The sequence below is a fragment of the Micrasema longulum genome, unplaced genomic scaffold (genome assembly GCF_059751315.1).
Source record: "Micrasema longulum isolate JH-2025_06_02 unplaced genomic scaffold, ASM5975131v1 h1tg000554l, whole genome shotgun sequence".
NCBI lineage: Eukaryota > Metazoa > Arthropoda > Insecta > Trichoptera > Brachycentridae > Micrasema > Micrasema longulum.
In genome coordinates, this window is record NW_028277750.1 from 84,526 (window position 1) to 99,352 (window position 14,827).

Sequence of the window (14,827 nt, forward strand, 5' to 3'; positions counted from 1 at the left end):
ATATTTTTAGAAGATTCTCTATTTGGAAACTAGTATTTCGAACATTATTTCCGAAGGACTATTTTTCTTTGATGGGATACCGTTGACATATTATGTATCACATAGGACAGGTGGCGTTCGCAGTGGCCGTTTTAGGCATTATTCAGTTTAAAAGAAATCGGCCAGTGCTCAAGTCTTGACAGTACTGTCAATAACAGATCATAATGGAAATATCTGCTGAATGTCATTTTATTTTATTTTATTTTATTTATTGGGGATATCAACAGTAATACATGTAATAAAAATATAACAAATAACATATACAGAGAATAAAACCAATAACAGATATCCACAGAAATACATTAAATACACGTACAATACATACTAGTGTGTTTGTGTGAGTGTAAGTGAGTGAGAGGGTGGGTGTGTGGGTGTTATATTGGAAAGAGGGTGTCATTGTGGTAAGTGTTAATAAACTTTTGTACAAGTTTAGTATTGTATTAAAATAGTGTAGATTAAAGCTACGTATATCGCGAGGTTAGTAATAATTGTTGTTTGAGTTGATTTTCACAGAACCACAGAAAAAGTAGTAATTTATAATTACATTACTTTCATGTTATGTAAGTACTTATATGTAGTACAAATAAATTAATATTTTTAATAGATTACCTATAAAATAAATCACGGCTCGCCACTGATATTGACTTGTGCAAATCAAGTTTTAATATCAATAAATTGCCATGTTTAAAACATAACAATAGAAATATTATATAGTTATAAAAAGGATGGTTTAATAAGTTGTCATAAAAGTGTGAAACAATTTTGCAGCGATGTATGACAGTTGTTTTTAGTAATGCAATAAAAAAAAAGTGATGCCCTGTAAATAAAATTTCCCAACTTTTAGGGGAAAAAATATTGTACATTATTTTATGCAAATTATTATTTTTTTGTTATTTTTTATTTACACATAAAATAATTTTAACATGCTGTTTTTAAATCAAATAAAAAAACAGACTACATAATATTGTTTGAAAAAATACAAGATATAAAAATAATATTTAGTAAAATCATTGAAAATAGTAAAAAAATATGAACAATCACCGTTTAAGTATGAGTACACTACAAATTAATTTTATTTTTATGTAATTCATATTTTTTCCATATATTTTTGGTTTCCTCACTTTGCCGTTTTCCTCAATTTAACACTTTTTTTTCTTTCTCCCTTGAAAAATGGAAAAGGGGGGTTTTACTGTACTACCAATTGAGATTAAATCTTTCACGCAACTGATGGGAATCAAACCTGCGATTCCAGTTTCACAGTTGGCCATTTAACTAACTGACTAGCGTCTGTTCTCAGGATAAGACATATTATTGCAAACTCACAGTCATTTCGTATCTTCGTGTCCTTGGCGAGATATTTCCCTACGTTCCCAGTAATTTCCTTCCCGATGTGAGGTATGCAGCGACAAAACAGATACTAGAGAGACGTGATTTACCGATTTCCTTCCCGAGGTGAGGTAGGCCGTGGCAGACCAAGTCCCGGAGAGACGTGCTCTCGAGGCAGAGGCGGGCAAAGCGCGGCGCGTGCAGTTTCCTCACGGACAGCTTCAGATCCTCAGTCTGCTGAAGTCGCGCCGCGTGGTGATCGCTCAGCGCCTGCAGCGCTCCTTGGAACTGCTCGTGCGAGAGGCGCATGCGGTCGCGCAGCTAGAGACAAAGGGACAAAGCTGTATACAAGAAATGCAGGATCTATCTTTATTATGACAAGTGTATACAAGAGAGGGAAGATCCCAGAATTAGCATTTTTGAGCCGCCTGTCTCGTTGTTTAGTGCGTATTTGCCTTGAGAGCCCAGGTTTAAGGACAATGGTGATGATAATTAAAAAAATAAATATTTATAAATATATTGTAAAAAAATAATATACATACATAATAACAGGGAATATATATAAACCAATTAATGTAAAATGAAAACGGAGTGTTCTCTGTTTATGATAGTCTCCATCTAACATGGCACAGCCTGTTCTAAGATGGAGATTTTCTATCTTTAGAGCATAAGTAGTCCTATACTAATAAAAATTCTCATATAATTTTATTTTTTTGCACAACAGGCCAGGAGGCCTAATTACAGTGGTGAATTACATCACAGAACACTCAGGCTTGAGAAAAAATCATATTTTATTTTTTTGTGTCTTACCGGGAATCGAACCCGGAACCTTTCGTGTGTAAGTCAAGCGTCTTGACCCCTACACCACGGAGGCCGCCAGTAGTAGTCCTATACTAATAAAACAATAACATAAAAAAGAAAAACTAAAACTACTTAATTGTAAATGCCTAGCTAATTAAGAAATTAAAAACCGTTATTATACAAATATAAAGTATATACATATATGTGCCAAGAATACATGTTACTTAAACATAAATAATATGTGTACCAATTGTATAAAGTACTACGTTTTTTGATTTACATATATTTTTCAAAAAAATCTCTCGCAATGATCACACAAGTGCTTTTGATCAGGGCTGGTATTTTATCTTTTTATTTTATTTTCTATTAAATATGTTTTGTAACTTGAATTATATAAATGCAACTTTTATTTTATTTGGCAATAAGCCCCTTAATGTACAATTTACATTATGTACAAACAGAAAAAATAACGAAAAAAATATAAAACAACTTTGGTTTTAAAGCTACAAAAGCTTCTTTATCAAGGTATACATATAGTGATTACTAAATATTACATTGATATTCATTATAGAAATAAAAGACGAGCGATACTTTAATCCACAAATTCGGAATATCCAGTGACCGGTTTCATTGCTTTCGCAACATCTTCATAATTCATATTGCACCTAAAGGCCATAAACTTGACAAACAGGAAATTCTCAAAATAAATAGATAAAAATAAACCCAACGTAGAATTACTTAATGAACAGCTAACACACGTGTATTCCCTATTACTATACCCACTGTAAAAAATTTACTTAAGACTTTTTACCCTTTGTTTTTCAGAAATCATAATTGACAGAAATCAAACTCACAAAGGATGAGACAATTAAAATAATATATATACAATACTTAAACTCATTAGAAATATTATTTCAACTCATTAGTTAACCTGAAGGACTTTGTTAATGATCCTTAAGACAAAAATAATTTACTTTAATTTACTCTCATATAATTTTAAATTCTCTATCCATATCTCTGTTTTGTATAAATTGAACTCCTCAATAAAGATACCAGTCTCGAAGATGTCGCGAAAGCGATGAAACCGGTCACTGGATATTCCAAATTTGTGGATTAAAGTTTCACTCTTCTTTTATTTCTATAATAAATTATAATGAATTTCCATCAAGAATTTTCACTAACAAACTTAAATGTTTTACATTGATACATATGAAGCTAATAAGTCAATTGTTTTCGTCACATTGTTCTTTTAAGTTTCGTGGTCAAAAAATAAGTTGCCTTAAATTAATTTTATTATAATAAATAACCACAAAGTTAGTGGTTATTCATTATAATAAAATAAGGATTCTATTTATCTGATAATTGATATATCAATAAGAAATTACGTAAATATCTGACAAACAAATATACTCGGTGATAGGTTACCTGCATGGATATGATTCTGGCCAGCTTAGGAGCACTCAGGGAGTCGATGGTGTCCAGAGCCACCTGTTTCCTCCAGTGCGGGCTGGCCGCGCAGCAAGATCGGCCAGTCTGGGCACTGAGGGAGAGTCTGCACAAAACATATCTACAATTCCTTCAACATCCATTCAAAGAAGAAAATATCAATCAGGGTACGGGCTGCAGCCCCGTGATAGTGTCGCGGACTCAGGATTAGGGGATTCGAACCCCATTCTACCACAAATAGAAAATGCTCTTTCTATTTGTGGTAGAAATTTTTTATACTTCTTCTTTTACCAGGTAGTTAATTCAACAGTGTTTTCAGTATGTTCAAATGCTTGCAGACTGGCTGGATTTTCTCCCTAGGGAGTTGTTCATATTTAAATTTGTTGCAACATAGAGGGAAAACATTTTCATTTCATTTCATTTTCAACAGACTGCAAGCATTGGGACATAATCAAAACATTGGTAAAAAATCTTCTTATCCAAAGTGTAAATATTGTAGAAAAATAAAAATGTTTATGTGTGTTATTTGCATTTTAAATTTAGTAAGTAGTACGGTTTTTAAGCATTTATTATAATTTTGCTCAATTGTTTTATTAAAAAAAAATTATACACATATTATATGAATTATTCTTTTTCTTCTAGTGCCTTGCCGGGCCCCCCTCGACGTCGGCGATCACTACAGCGAAAGCATATGTATTTGTCCTGCGCTACTTTTATATTTCGCAGCCAGGACGACTGCTTATTGATGATAGGATGTGATTCTATAAAATGCTGCCAATGCCCAGTTGCATTCCACCGGCAACACTACTGACTAGTCCAACTCGTTAGCGTCCACGTCGTGAACCCTCGGCGATGGGATCACACTCATAACGGTGCGATCACAGCAGATAACGAGATGATGAAAGGCGAGTTTCTGACGCCTCAAAACCAAAACCAACCAGCTAAGGGAAGGTAACCCCGACAGAAAAATACACCAGAGAAGGCAATGAGAAACCACTCTGGTCATCTTTTCCCAGGAATCACTACGGCGAGTACATCAATATGAAGTATACATATATTTATTTGTTTACTTAGTGACAATATGCAATGGGGATTGGATTGAAAGAAAAAAGCTTTCTCTGGTATAACGAGTAATGCTTAGAAAGAGGAAATTCACTCGGTCCCATCTTCCTCATAATAACCAAGTTTGACTGTATTATATATATTTTTGAGGAAAAATGTAAAATTGATAACTTCGCCAATAGGCAAGGCTGGCATATGGATTAAAAATTTGAACATGAACCTATTAACCGCCTTGCCGCTGCTTGTAAAGACAAAGCTTCAGGTTCTCTAGCCCCGACTGACAGATTGTCGACAGTTCGCGTATGAAAAAGTGGACTTGACTTGGGAGCGCAAGCGGGAGTCGGCCGCTGACAGGGAGGAGTTCAAAAGAGACTTTACAAAGACCATCTGCTCCACCTAGGGAGCGAACAAAGGCTAAGCTAAACTACTAAAAAGTACATTTTTAAACATGCACATGAAAAATATGGTACCTGTGAAAGAATCTGCGAATGTGGTCAATGAGAGCGTGCAAGAAAGAGAAGGAAGCGCAGTGTTGCAGGTTGACAGAGCGAGTGACCAACAGGATGCGACGCACCGCTTCCGACGCCGTTCTTCTGTCCCGCCCCTCTTCCAACGACTCCAAACATCTGTGAAATGGTGAGATTAATTTTGATAGATTTTTTCAAACAAGTCGCAACATGTAAGTAAAAAATTGTTATATTATGTGGATCGAGGATCAGTTAAGTAATAATATTTTAAATCTAATTGCTAAAAACACGAAAAAACCATCAGGTCATGCTTGCAACGCGAACGAAAGAACCACTCCGGACGAAATTCGGAGAGCTACTACCGTATTTTTTGGACCACATGAAGTACTTTTTTTACTCTGAAAATTCAACTAAAATTAATGGCCCAATGGGTCGAATCATCCAAAACATTTTTTTTTCTAAAAATGATAGATAAATTTTGAGGAGCGTCTTATCATCCGCAAAATACAGTAATTGGCATGTGGCCGAAGTACTAGGGAACATTGCTGTTCGCGCGTGACGCATGGAAATTCTCTCTCGCTCACAAATATATCTGTAGTATCAAGAGAGTGGGACGTAAATGGTGTGTGAGACAATTGGATATTCGGTTCTCTTTTACGTCATATGCCGCGACATGTGACACAGGTAAACTGCTAAGTCTGCGACTTCCTCATAATTCATTGTTTAATAAAAAAAATATTTTAACAGATAAATAAATGCATAACGGAGGAACACTGAAAATCTCAACCCAGAATTTATTATATTTAAAGAGATATTCAAGTTATTAGATGTTACTAGGTACACATCACCGAGAAGGGAGAGTTAAAAGGGTACTTTGAGAAAAAGAATAAGAAAGCATGAGCTGAGAAGTGCCAAAATTTTTACAAAGATATATAGGAGTGTTAGGACTATGAAGTACAGTAAACAGAAGTGGGAGGGAGTAAAATGATAGATGGGTATGTTAGGTTACCTTTGCAATGTTCCAAAATAGCTGTCACGCAAGCAATCCACAAAGTCAACCAACTGAAGGCTAATGTTTCGACTCAGCCTAGCGAGAATCGCCCTCTGGATTTCCAGTGAAGCTTGCTTGAACGTCATCTGCGAGGCTTTGCAACAGTCAAAGTCGACCTTCACATTGAAAACGTTGGCGCTTTGTATTTTGACGTTGAAATTGACGCCTAGACGAGGACTAACATCGAATTGCGAATTTTCCGACACCGGTGATCCCAATTCCACGTCGTTGTCTTCGTCGACACCGTTACTAAACGCGGTTTCTCTGACCGGGGATTCCACGACATAATACTGTTTCAAATATTCATCCGTTATGTTGTCCAAGAGGTCCGGTCGCTGCCTGTTGGTTTGTAAGCCGTTTGAAGTTATATCTGGACTTTGAGATAGACCGTTGCCGTTTGGTCGGTCGTCGAGCTCGTAGAATATGGAGTTGGATACTTTGCCTTTGAGGCAGTCTTCCCCCAGATGATACGAAGGATCTAAAAAAGTCACAAATTATTAGTGAAATAAAGGGCTATGGAAAGGAGAATGGTATTTGGATAAGAGACAGAATAACTAATAAGTGGACAGGAACAAGATCCAAGATCACCGATGTGGTTCACAGGGTTGCCGAACGGAAATGGAGCTGGGCTGGTCATATAGCCAAAACCACAGACTTTTGATGGACTAAAACATGTTTAGGGCCCGTACTACAATGAGAAGTTAACATTTATCTTCAATTTTATCTACAAAGTAAAATTAAGTTTTCTGTATGAAGAATAGAATCATCATCATCATAAGCTCGACAGGCCTGGGTGGGCGTCGGCTGAATCCAGGAGTCTCCTCCATTCTTGCCGGTCTGCTGCCCTTCCTCTCCAGTTCCTCACTTCCAACATTGTCATACCTGCACTGATGCAGTTTATCCATCACATTTTGGGTTTTCCTGGTATTCGTCGTCCTTGTGGGACAGAGAGAGTTGGGCATTTTATGGGGGTGAAAAATAGAATATTTATGTGTTATATAAAAAAAAATGTACAAACAAGTTGAATTTTTTTCACATTATAAACAATAATAAAAATAATGTGTCCTTACTGGGGTTACCCAAGCCGCGGACACTTAACAATATACTTTTTTCACATGTGAGAATATACAAAGAAGACGTAATATACAGAGAGAAATTACAAAATGTCAACACAGTTTTGAACACTACGTTTTTATTTAATTGTTTGTATTGAATTTCTGTTCACATTTATTATTTATATTATAAAACACACAATAAAAAAACAAAAACATAACATGAACATGCTTGTGGAGCAGGTGATTCAATATTGGTTTGGGCAAATGAGACGATACATTTTCCTTTTTTTAATTACAGGTTTTCGACGAACATACTTTGAACTTTCGTAGAAATTATACACATTTTTTTTACATAAATATTTTACTTTATGGTGTACCATTGAAGATAATGTTTGTTATTGCGCCCCTGGAATGATGACTCAGAACAGGTGGAAGAAGTGTCGGCGGGCCTCAGGCCAGGTGGTCTGATGACATAAGACGGGTTGCAGGAAGTTGTCGGATGCGGATCTCTCAGGACAGGGAGGTATGGAGATCTAAGGCTGATGATGATGAATGATGACAAAACAAAGTTTAAAAATAAACAAAAATCATACCTCTTCCTTCCCACTCTATACTGCTAATGCTTTGTTTCATTTCTTGTAAGACTTTCTGTATAATGCCTAGTAGTTCTTCCCGTTTTTCATCTCCTGTGAATTTCTCATTCAAAGTCTGTAAATAAAAAACCTATTCAAATAAGTTAAATTAAAGTTGAAAATAACGCGGCTGGTGTCCAGGCGGATGAAAAATATATTGGGGACTTAAATAAGTACTCGCTGTTTTTTAATGAAATTTAAAATGAACAATAATGGTTACAAAAATCCTTACGTCATATAATTGTTGTTCCATAACAGCCACATAATGTATTTTCTTTGGGACGATTTGCATCTCACGAGCCATGTCAAAAGACGAGACAATAAACTGCTGAAGTAAGGCATTATGGATCTGAAATAAACACGGAGTATTGTTGTTCTAAATATTATTGTTCTAAATATTTTTTTAAATATGCTAATATGTCTTCTCGCCCATACTGATCATCGTGGTTTCGGATGTGACAGGGTTTAAAGAACTCCCTGTATAAAATACAAAAAAAAAGAAACTGTGATTTTAATCAGTGCTACATAAAGAAGAATTATAAATGTAACCTTTTACTTCTTTCATAAATATATTGTATTCCTGACTGTACTTTTTATTTTTTTGTTCATTTCATTAAAGAAAAATATTCCTCTGTAAGTATAATGATGTGCTGTAGATAGATAGAAGATATTTGATATTGAAAAAGTCATATAAAGGCTTTTTTTTCCAGGTTTGAAAAAAATATGCAACTAACCTAAGTATCAAATGGTATACTTTTGTGCTTATAAAGTTGTGACATAAGGTGTCAAAAAAACATTTAAACCGCTTTCAAGTAAAGTTAAAGAAAATCACATGTGTCAATGTTCTACGATCCTAATGATTTATTTGCCAAGGTTGATTTTAGTGCACTGTTCACCCTGTTCCCGGCAGTCACTCTTCTTTTAATATCTTCAAAAAAATTACACATGGAAATGAAACAAACCTCGCTAAGTTCATTGCAGTCATCGAGAATATAATTTTTCAGGCAGGCCTTGCTGAATGTGACCAGATTATATATGAACTCGTCTCTCTGCAGTATCCCATCCGTGCTGGTGTCGGCCGCACCGTTCCCGCTGGCCATCTTGTTTTGGTGGTTGAAGTCGCCGAATTCCTTCCCCTTGTTCGTGTCACTCGTCGGACTACTGTCGTCTACAATCAGCCAATGGCCGGTGAATTTGTGGCTCGACAACGAGTGTGCTGTGAAAGAAATCATCAAAGATGAGTAAAATACTATGTGTCCGGGCAGATGAATAATACTGCGTGTGAAATGGAACCAGAATCCTTGACCAGCGTTTTTGATTCCATGGTTGGCACACTGCCTATCATGCTTAAGGTCCCGGATTCAATTCCTGGGGTGGACATGAAATATCGATTTAAAAGGTGGTTTTACAGCGTAAAATATTTCATTGATCGTGGCAGCATTCGTAGATTCATTATTAACCAAGACATTGTCGGGGGGAGGGGGTAGTAGAGTTGCTAACCAGAATTCTGAATTCTGTTCAGTTTAAAAATCGGTATAAATTTCAGTTGAATTCAGTAGATTGGTAGATTGCTCACGAAATTGTAAAAAAAATAAAAATACCGAAAAATTGGTAGGGTTGGTAAACATGGTTCCTGGACTGAGAGGACTGACTGGAGATTGCTCACGAAATTGTAAAAAAAATAAAAATACCGAAAAATTGGTAGGGTTGGTAAACATGGTTCCTGGACTGGAACACGAAGTGTAAGACTGATCACCTTGTCTTCATGTACCGGATGATGAATATAAGGCAAGGTGTTCAGTCCTATGCTTTAGGTGACGTCCAGGAAAAATGAGATATTGCAGTTTAAACGTTTAAAACCAATCCAGAAACGAACCCAGGACCTCAAGAATGTTAGGCAAATCACGCCAACCACTACACAACGAGGCGGACTTATCTGCGCTCAATTTTCTTATTCTGGATTTTTACCTGAGAGCAGCCATTGAGTTGAAAACACTCATCCAGGGTTCTGGTTATGTTATAGAGACAAAACTGTATTCTTCATCAGTCAGTGGCATTATTCTTTGTAGCGTCACGTCGGACCACAACAAAAGTACGTTTGAGAATGTAGGCAGGAAAGGCAATTATCCACCAATTGAAATGCCATCTATCATGCGCATGTAACATGTATATTTAATTAATGTCATTGAGTATTATAATGTATTGTAATTTGTATGGATGTATGCAATACTAGATCATACCAGAAAAAAGTAAACAATGATTGTACTCTGTTTAAAAATAAATATAGATTTGTTTTGGTAACAAAGAGAATATAATAATCAGTAATAATAACAAACGCCACTCGCGATTATGCCGAGTTATGCAAAATTCTGCTAAATGACAAGGGCCACTTAAGTGGTGAGATGGCGCCTCACACACGGATAGTATCGGGTTCGATTCCTAGTGAGATCACAATCCGGTCATCAGAATAATTACAACAATAACATCGTTCCATCGTAAATTTAAAGATAATTTTTTTCAACAGGGAAAAATTAGTGCATTTAATTGTTGGGCGAAGTTTTATTCGAAATAAGATATTGGTTGAAAAAATTGATAAAAATGAACTAAATGACGTCAAAAGTTCTTTTCTATATATTTTTTTCAGTTCCATACAGTTTTTTAAGCTCCTATAATTTTTGAAAAATTTTCATATTTTCAAATATTATTTCATCTTTTATAAGATTTCCATATTTAAATCATCTCCACATATTACAAAGACTAAATATGCAGTATTATATAAACATAAATAAATGCTGCCTACACCAGAACAGGTATTTACTACACTAAGTGATTTGCACTGTAATAGATTGGCCTTATTGGATTTAATGCTGGTTTTAAAGTATTTTTGCAGAATAAGCAATGTCATTTTTCTGCGTATAGTCACGTCTTATCAGGATGATGATGTGTTGGCGGCGAGTGCTGCGGATTCCGTGGACGATCAGACGTACGAATGCATCTATTCCCCAGGAACTGGACATAGGAGAAAGACTGATATCCATGTGCGAGAAAAGAATCCTGCAGTTCTTTGGGCATATTTCCAGGGGAGATTCTGATAGTTTGGAGAAAACTATTCTCCTGGGAAGCGTCGAAGGGACAAGGTCGCGTGAACGTCAACCGACAAGATGGAGCGGTACAGTCACTGAGTTATCAGAATAATCACTGACGAATGCCTATAGAAGAGCACAAGACCGTTCCAGATGGAGGGAGACTGTCTATAGACGAGCCATGCCTGGAGTCAGGCGTAATCACCATCCTCAGACATGAGGCACGGATTGAAGAGATCAGGATGAAGGTCCGTTAGAGAATGAAGGCAAGGGAACCACACCAAGATACCCACGAATTAAAATGCCATTTTTTTTGGGCTTGTAATCCGACTTTAACCATTATTTCGCACATTACTGCATAACAGTATTTAATTATGCAAAGAAACATTATCAGAATGTCTTCCTATATACATTGAATGCATTTACCGATGACATTTGACACCTTGATCATTTTTCTAATATAAAAAATGAGAGTTTTTTTTCCTAGCGTTGAACAAAGATTATCATTTTAATTACTAAAGTGACCCACATACAAATAAGAAAAAGAATGTTTATTCCCGATTGCTGTATCCGTTATAGTAAATTTTATAATTATTTTTTAATGCTTTAATTTTTAGACATCCTAATTGCCAATCATTAGGTTCACCGGGATGGGACAAAAGAAGAGCCACAGCAATATGTATTTTAACTCATTAGAATAACATCATACAATTTATTATAGAATTTGGAATAACCAGTGACCGATTTCATTGCTTTCGTGACATCTTCGAGACTGGCATCTTTAATTATAAAATTATATACAGGGTGGCCGGAGAAGTGACGTCCAAAAGTAAAATGTAGGTGCCTCGTACTGAGAGGTATCCAAATCACCCCCATGTATGTTCCGAAGTTTTGTGTAGTTTTCAAGTTATGATTTTTTTAATAAGTTTTTGAAAATTTTCAACCGGATCGGTTTTTATTTATTTATTTTAATATGTGAAGGTTTTTTCCCGATTTTTTTTGTCTCATTTTTTTAAAATTGTACTTTCACGTATAAAATAATCAGCTCTGTAACATTAATGAAAGCTACAAAAGTTTTGACCTAAAATAGAGAATTTAAATAGGTGCGAAGGTTTTCACGGTCACTGTTATCAATATTATGTATCTTTTTTGGGTGATACCGTGTATGTTGGATTTGATCCGACGTTTCGGCTACCATTGCAGGAGCCATCTTCAGGGAAAACTGTGTGTTTAAGAGAATTTAAGTTCGAGCGAGTCAGACTTAAATTTTCAACTTAAAATTAAAAATCTAAAAAGGCAATTCCTTAGTTTCAGTAACTTTAGAAACTGTCGTAGACTCTAAGATTTTGTAATAAAAATTTAAAAATTAACCAATCATATAACTTTCAACCTCCTAGCCATCCCCTTCCGAACCCCCACCCCCACATATTCTATATCGCTAAATATTATTAATCTAATTTTAGTACATGTTCGGACTTCCACTTTTCATTATTTTGTATCCCAACTCAGCACAGGGCTCTTGGCCTCATAGAGTTTGGAAAATGCTATTTTTTTTTTGTAATATACATATGTGTATTTGTATGAATAAAAATAAATAAATACAATGGTGAAAATGTATTTTAATATTTGCATGCTGGTGTAGTGAGTGTCCTGACGAAGAGACAGGTAGATCTCGAAACCGGTAGACATAGAAAGTCATTAAGCGGTTATATACTAATTTTATTGATTTTTTACTCACTCATTTGCGCCAATTGTTCCACAAGACTGGCAAGAAAAGATCTCTGCTTATCCAACAACTTTTCTTTGTCTTCATCGTCCATGGTAAACAGAATGGATTCGGCGCTGTTGACAGAAGATGATAATTTTTCATCTGTTTTCATAATCCGTGGTTCAAATTTCAAATCATTTCCCCGATTGTCTTTTGTCACCCGCGGACTGAATCCCGCCATAACCTTACCCGACACATCATCAGACATTGGCGAAACTGATGACAATTCGGAATTCGTGGCAAATTCTGAATTCACGTACATGTCTAAAGAGATTGGCGATTCATTTAAAGAGTAATTTTCCAGCGATGCCGATGAGCCGCTGCCGTTGTGTGTAGCCATCATTTTAAAATTTGGAGGTAGTCGCAATTCGGTATTTGAATTTTCTGTCTTCTCGACACTGTCCGAGAACAGCACAAATAATACTTGGGAGTTTGGATGCAATTCGTATATTTGCCGTAAATCTAGAAGGTTCTGTGAAAACAAAAAAAAAAAAAATCAGATCCACTAGAATACAGTACTTTAAATGTGTTAATCAAGTACTTTTTCTTACCTCTTCACTAAGCCCACTGCAGCTCTCACAATCTGAATTAGAAAATTCATCTATGGGCTTTTGTGTTTCATTTTGTCCATGGTTATCTAATTTTGTCCTGTCAAAATTTGAATATATCGGTTCTATTTTATCCATAGATCGAACGGCGTTTCCAATAGATTCTAAAACACTATTTTTCCTTAAAGGCACATAAAAATTAGATGGGGAATTATCACAGTTATTTTTCTCACTTGTTTGGTCATCTTTTTTAATCACAAAATCCTTAAATTTAGATAAAAAACTCCTGGAACCGTTCAACATAATATTATTGTCGCAAATGTCACTTTTCATATCGGTCATTTTGTAGTTTGAAAAGTTTTCTATTTTTAATTTTGATCTTCGTTTATTCAGGGTGTCGATTGGTCCTAATTCTTCAAGGGCATAGACAATAATGGGATAGACGTTTTCGAGAAGAGATCCACGCTTTGCGTAAAATGCTTCATAGTCTTTTATCGTTGATTCGTGCGTAAAGTCATAAGCAGTTTTGTTTTCGAGAGAAAGATCTCCTAAATCCGGGGGAACTAATATTTGAACTCCATTTTCTAAAAAAGGATTACAGAGTTCGATATCCATGACAGTTGAAAGGTCCATTGCTTCGCTTCTTTTAAGATCCTGAAAAAAATATTTAAAAATAAATTAGGTATTTTAGTTAATTTGTTAAAATAAGTGGAGGGGTATACATTAATGTGATTATTTTGAAATCTAAGAAGAAAATTCGAAACTAAGGTTTTGGAACAGTAAAAGGTACATATAATAAGCTTTTATGTTTGAATTAAAAAATATATTTTTAAAAATACTACAAATTTCCTTTTCACTTTATTTTCTACTACTACGGATGGAACGCCACATGTGTCTATCCTGGCATACATTATTTGATTCCACATAAAACTTTTTCTCTTTCTCTTTTTCTAAAGTTTTTTCTCTATTCCCTTTCCACACTTAATGGTGCAAAGGGAACTGCATGGGTACACCAACGCAGGGTATCTTGATCAATTTTGTTACATGGAGGAAAGATGATCAGTCTTACGCTTCAGGTGCCAGTCCAGGGACTATGAAATATTCTAGTGTTAAAACACCGTTTTAAATATATATTTTAAATCAGCCATGTTGGGAATCAAATCTGAGTTCCCTGGCATGGCAGGTAAACACGCCGACCACTACACCATGCGGCCGACATTTTTAGTTTGGTCATGTTTTATTTCTTATAAACCATATTTAATTTTTATAATACAGAATATATTATTAAGTAAATGAGTTCAGCGGTTTTGAATTTTTTTTATTTGTTAATACACTATTAAACTAAGCTAAACATTATTTTTACATTTTTTATATATATTATTATCAGCGCTATGATTTTTTAAAGTTTTGTATTTCTGAAATAACTCCGCGTGTGGCATCAGAGGTTCTCTTCCGCTTATTTTCGATCAGTTCTGCCCATCGGTTGACAGCAAGCGAACCGAAAATATTCCATAGCTGTCTTATCACTGGTTGATTCATATGAACCAGT

The 14,827-nt window shown here is 35.4% G+C and overlaps 1 protein-coding gene across 2 annotated transcripts in view; it reads right to left on the reverse strand.

Annotated features, from left to right (window-relative positions):
* Nucleotides 1-14,827, reverse strand: part of LOC148280666 (dual serine/threonine and tyrosine protein kinase-like) — a 35,738-nt gene that overhangs the window by 6,360 nt on the left and 14,551 nt on the right. Inside the window, exons 5-13 of one of the 2 annotated variants that reach the window (XM_088228018.1) lie at nt 13,282-13,932; nt 12,701-13,202; nt 8,842-9,095; nt 8,112-8,228; nt 7,841-7,955; nt 6,151-6,670; nt 5,145-5,300; nt 3,592-3,718; nt 1,476-1,686 (exon numbers count right to left, since the gene is read on the reverse strand). In XM_088228018.1, coding sequence (XP_088084144.1) covers nt 1,476-1,686; nt 3,592-3,718; nt 5,145-5,300; nt 6,151-6,670; nt 7,841-7,955; nt 8,112-8,228; nt 8,842-9,095; nt 12,701-13,202; nt 13,282-13,932 — 2,653 coding nt within the window. Of the gene's footprint in view, nt 1-1,475; nt 1,687-3,591; nt 3,734-5,144; nt 5,301-6,150; nt 6,671-7,840; nt 7,956-8,111; nt 8,229-8,841; nt 9,096-12,700; nt 13,203-13,281; nt 13,933-14,827 lie in introns of both variants that reach the window. The other variant, XM_088228017.1, reaches the window with a different exon arrangement.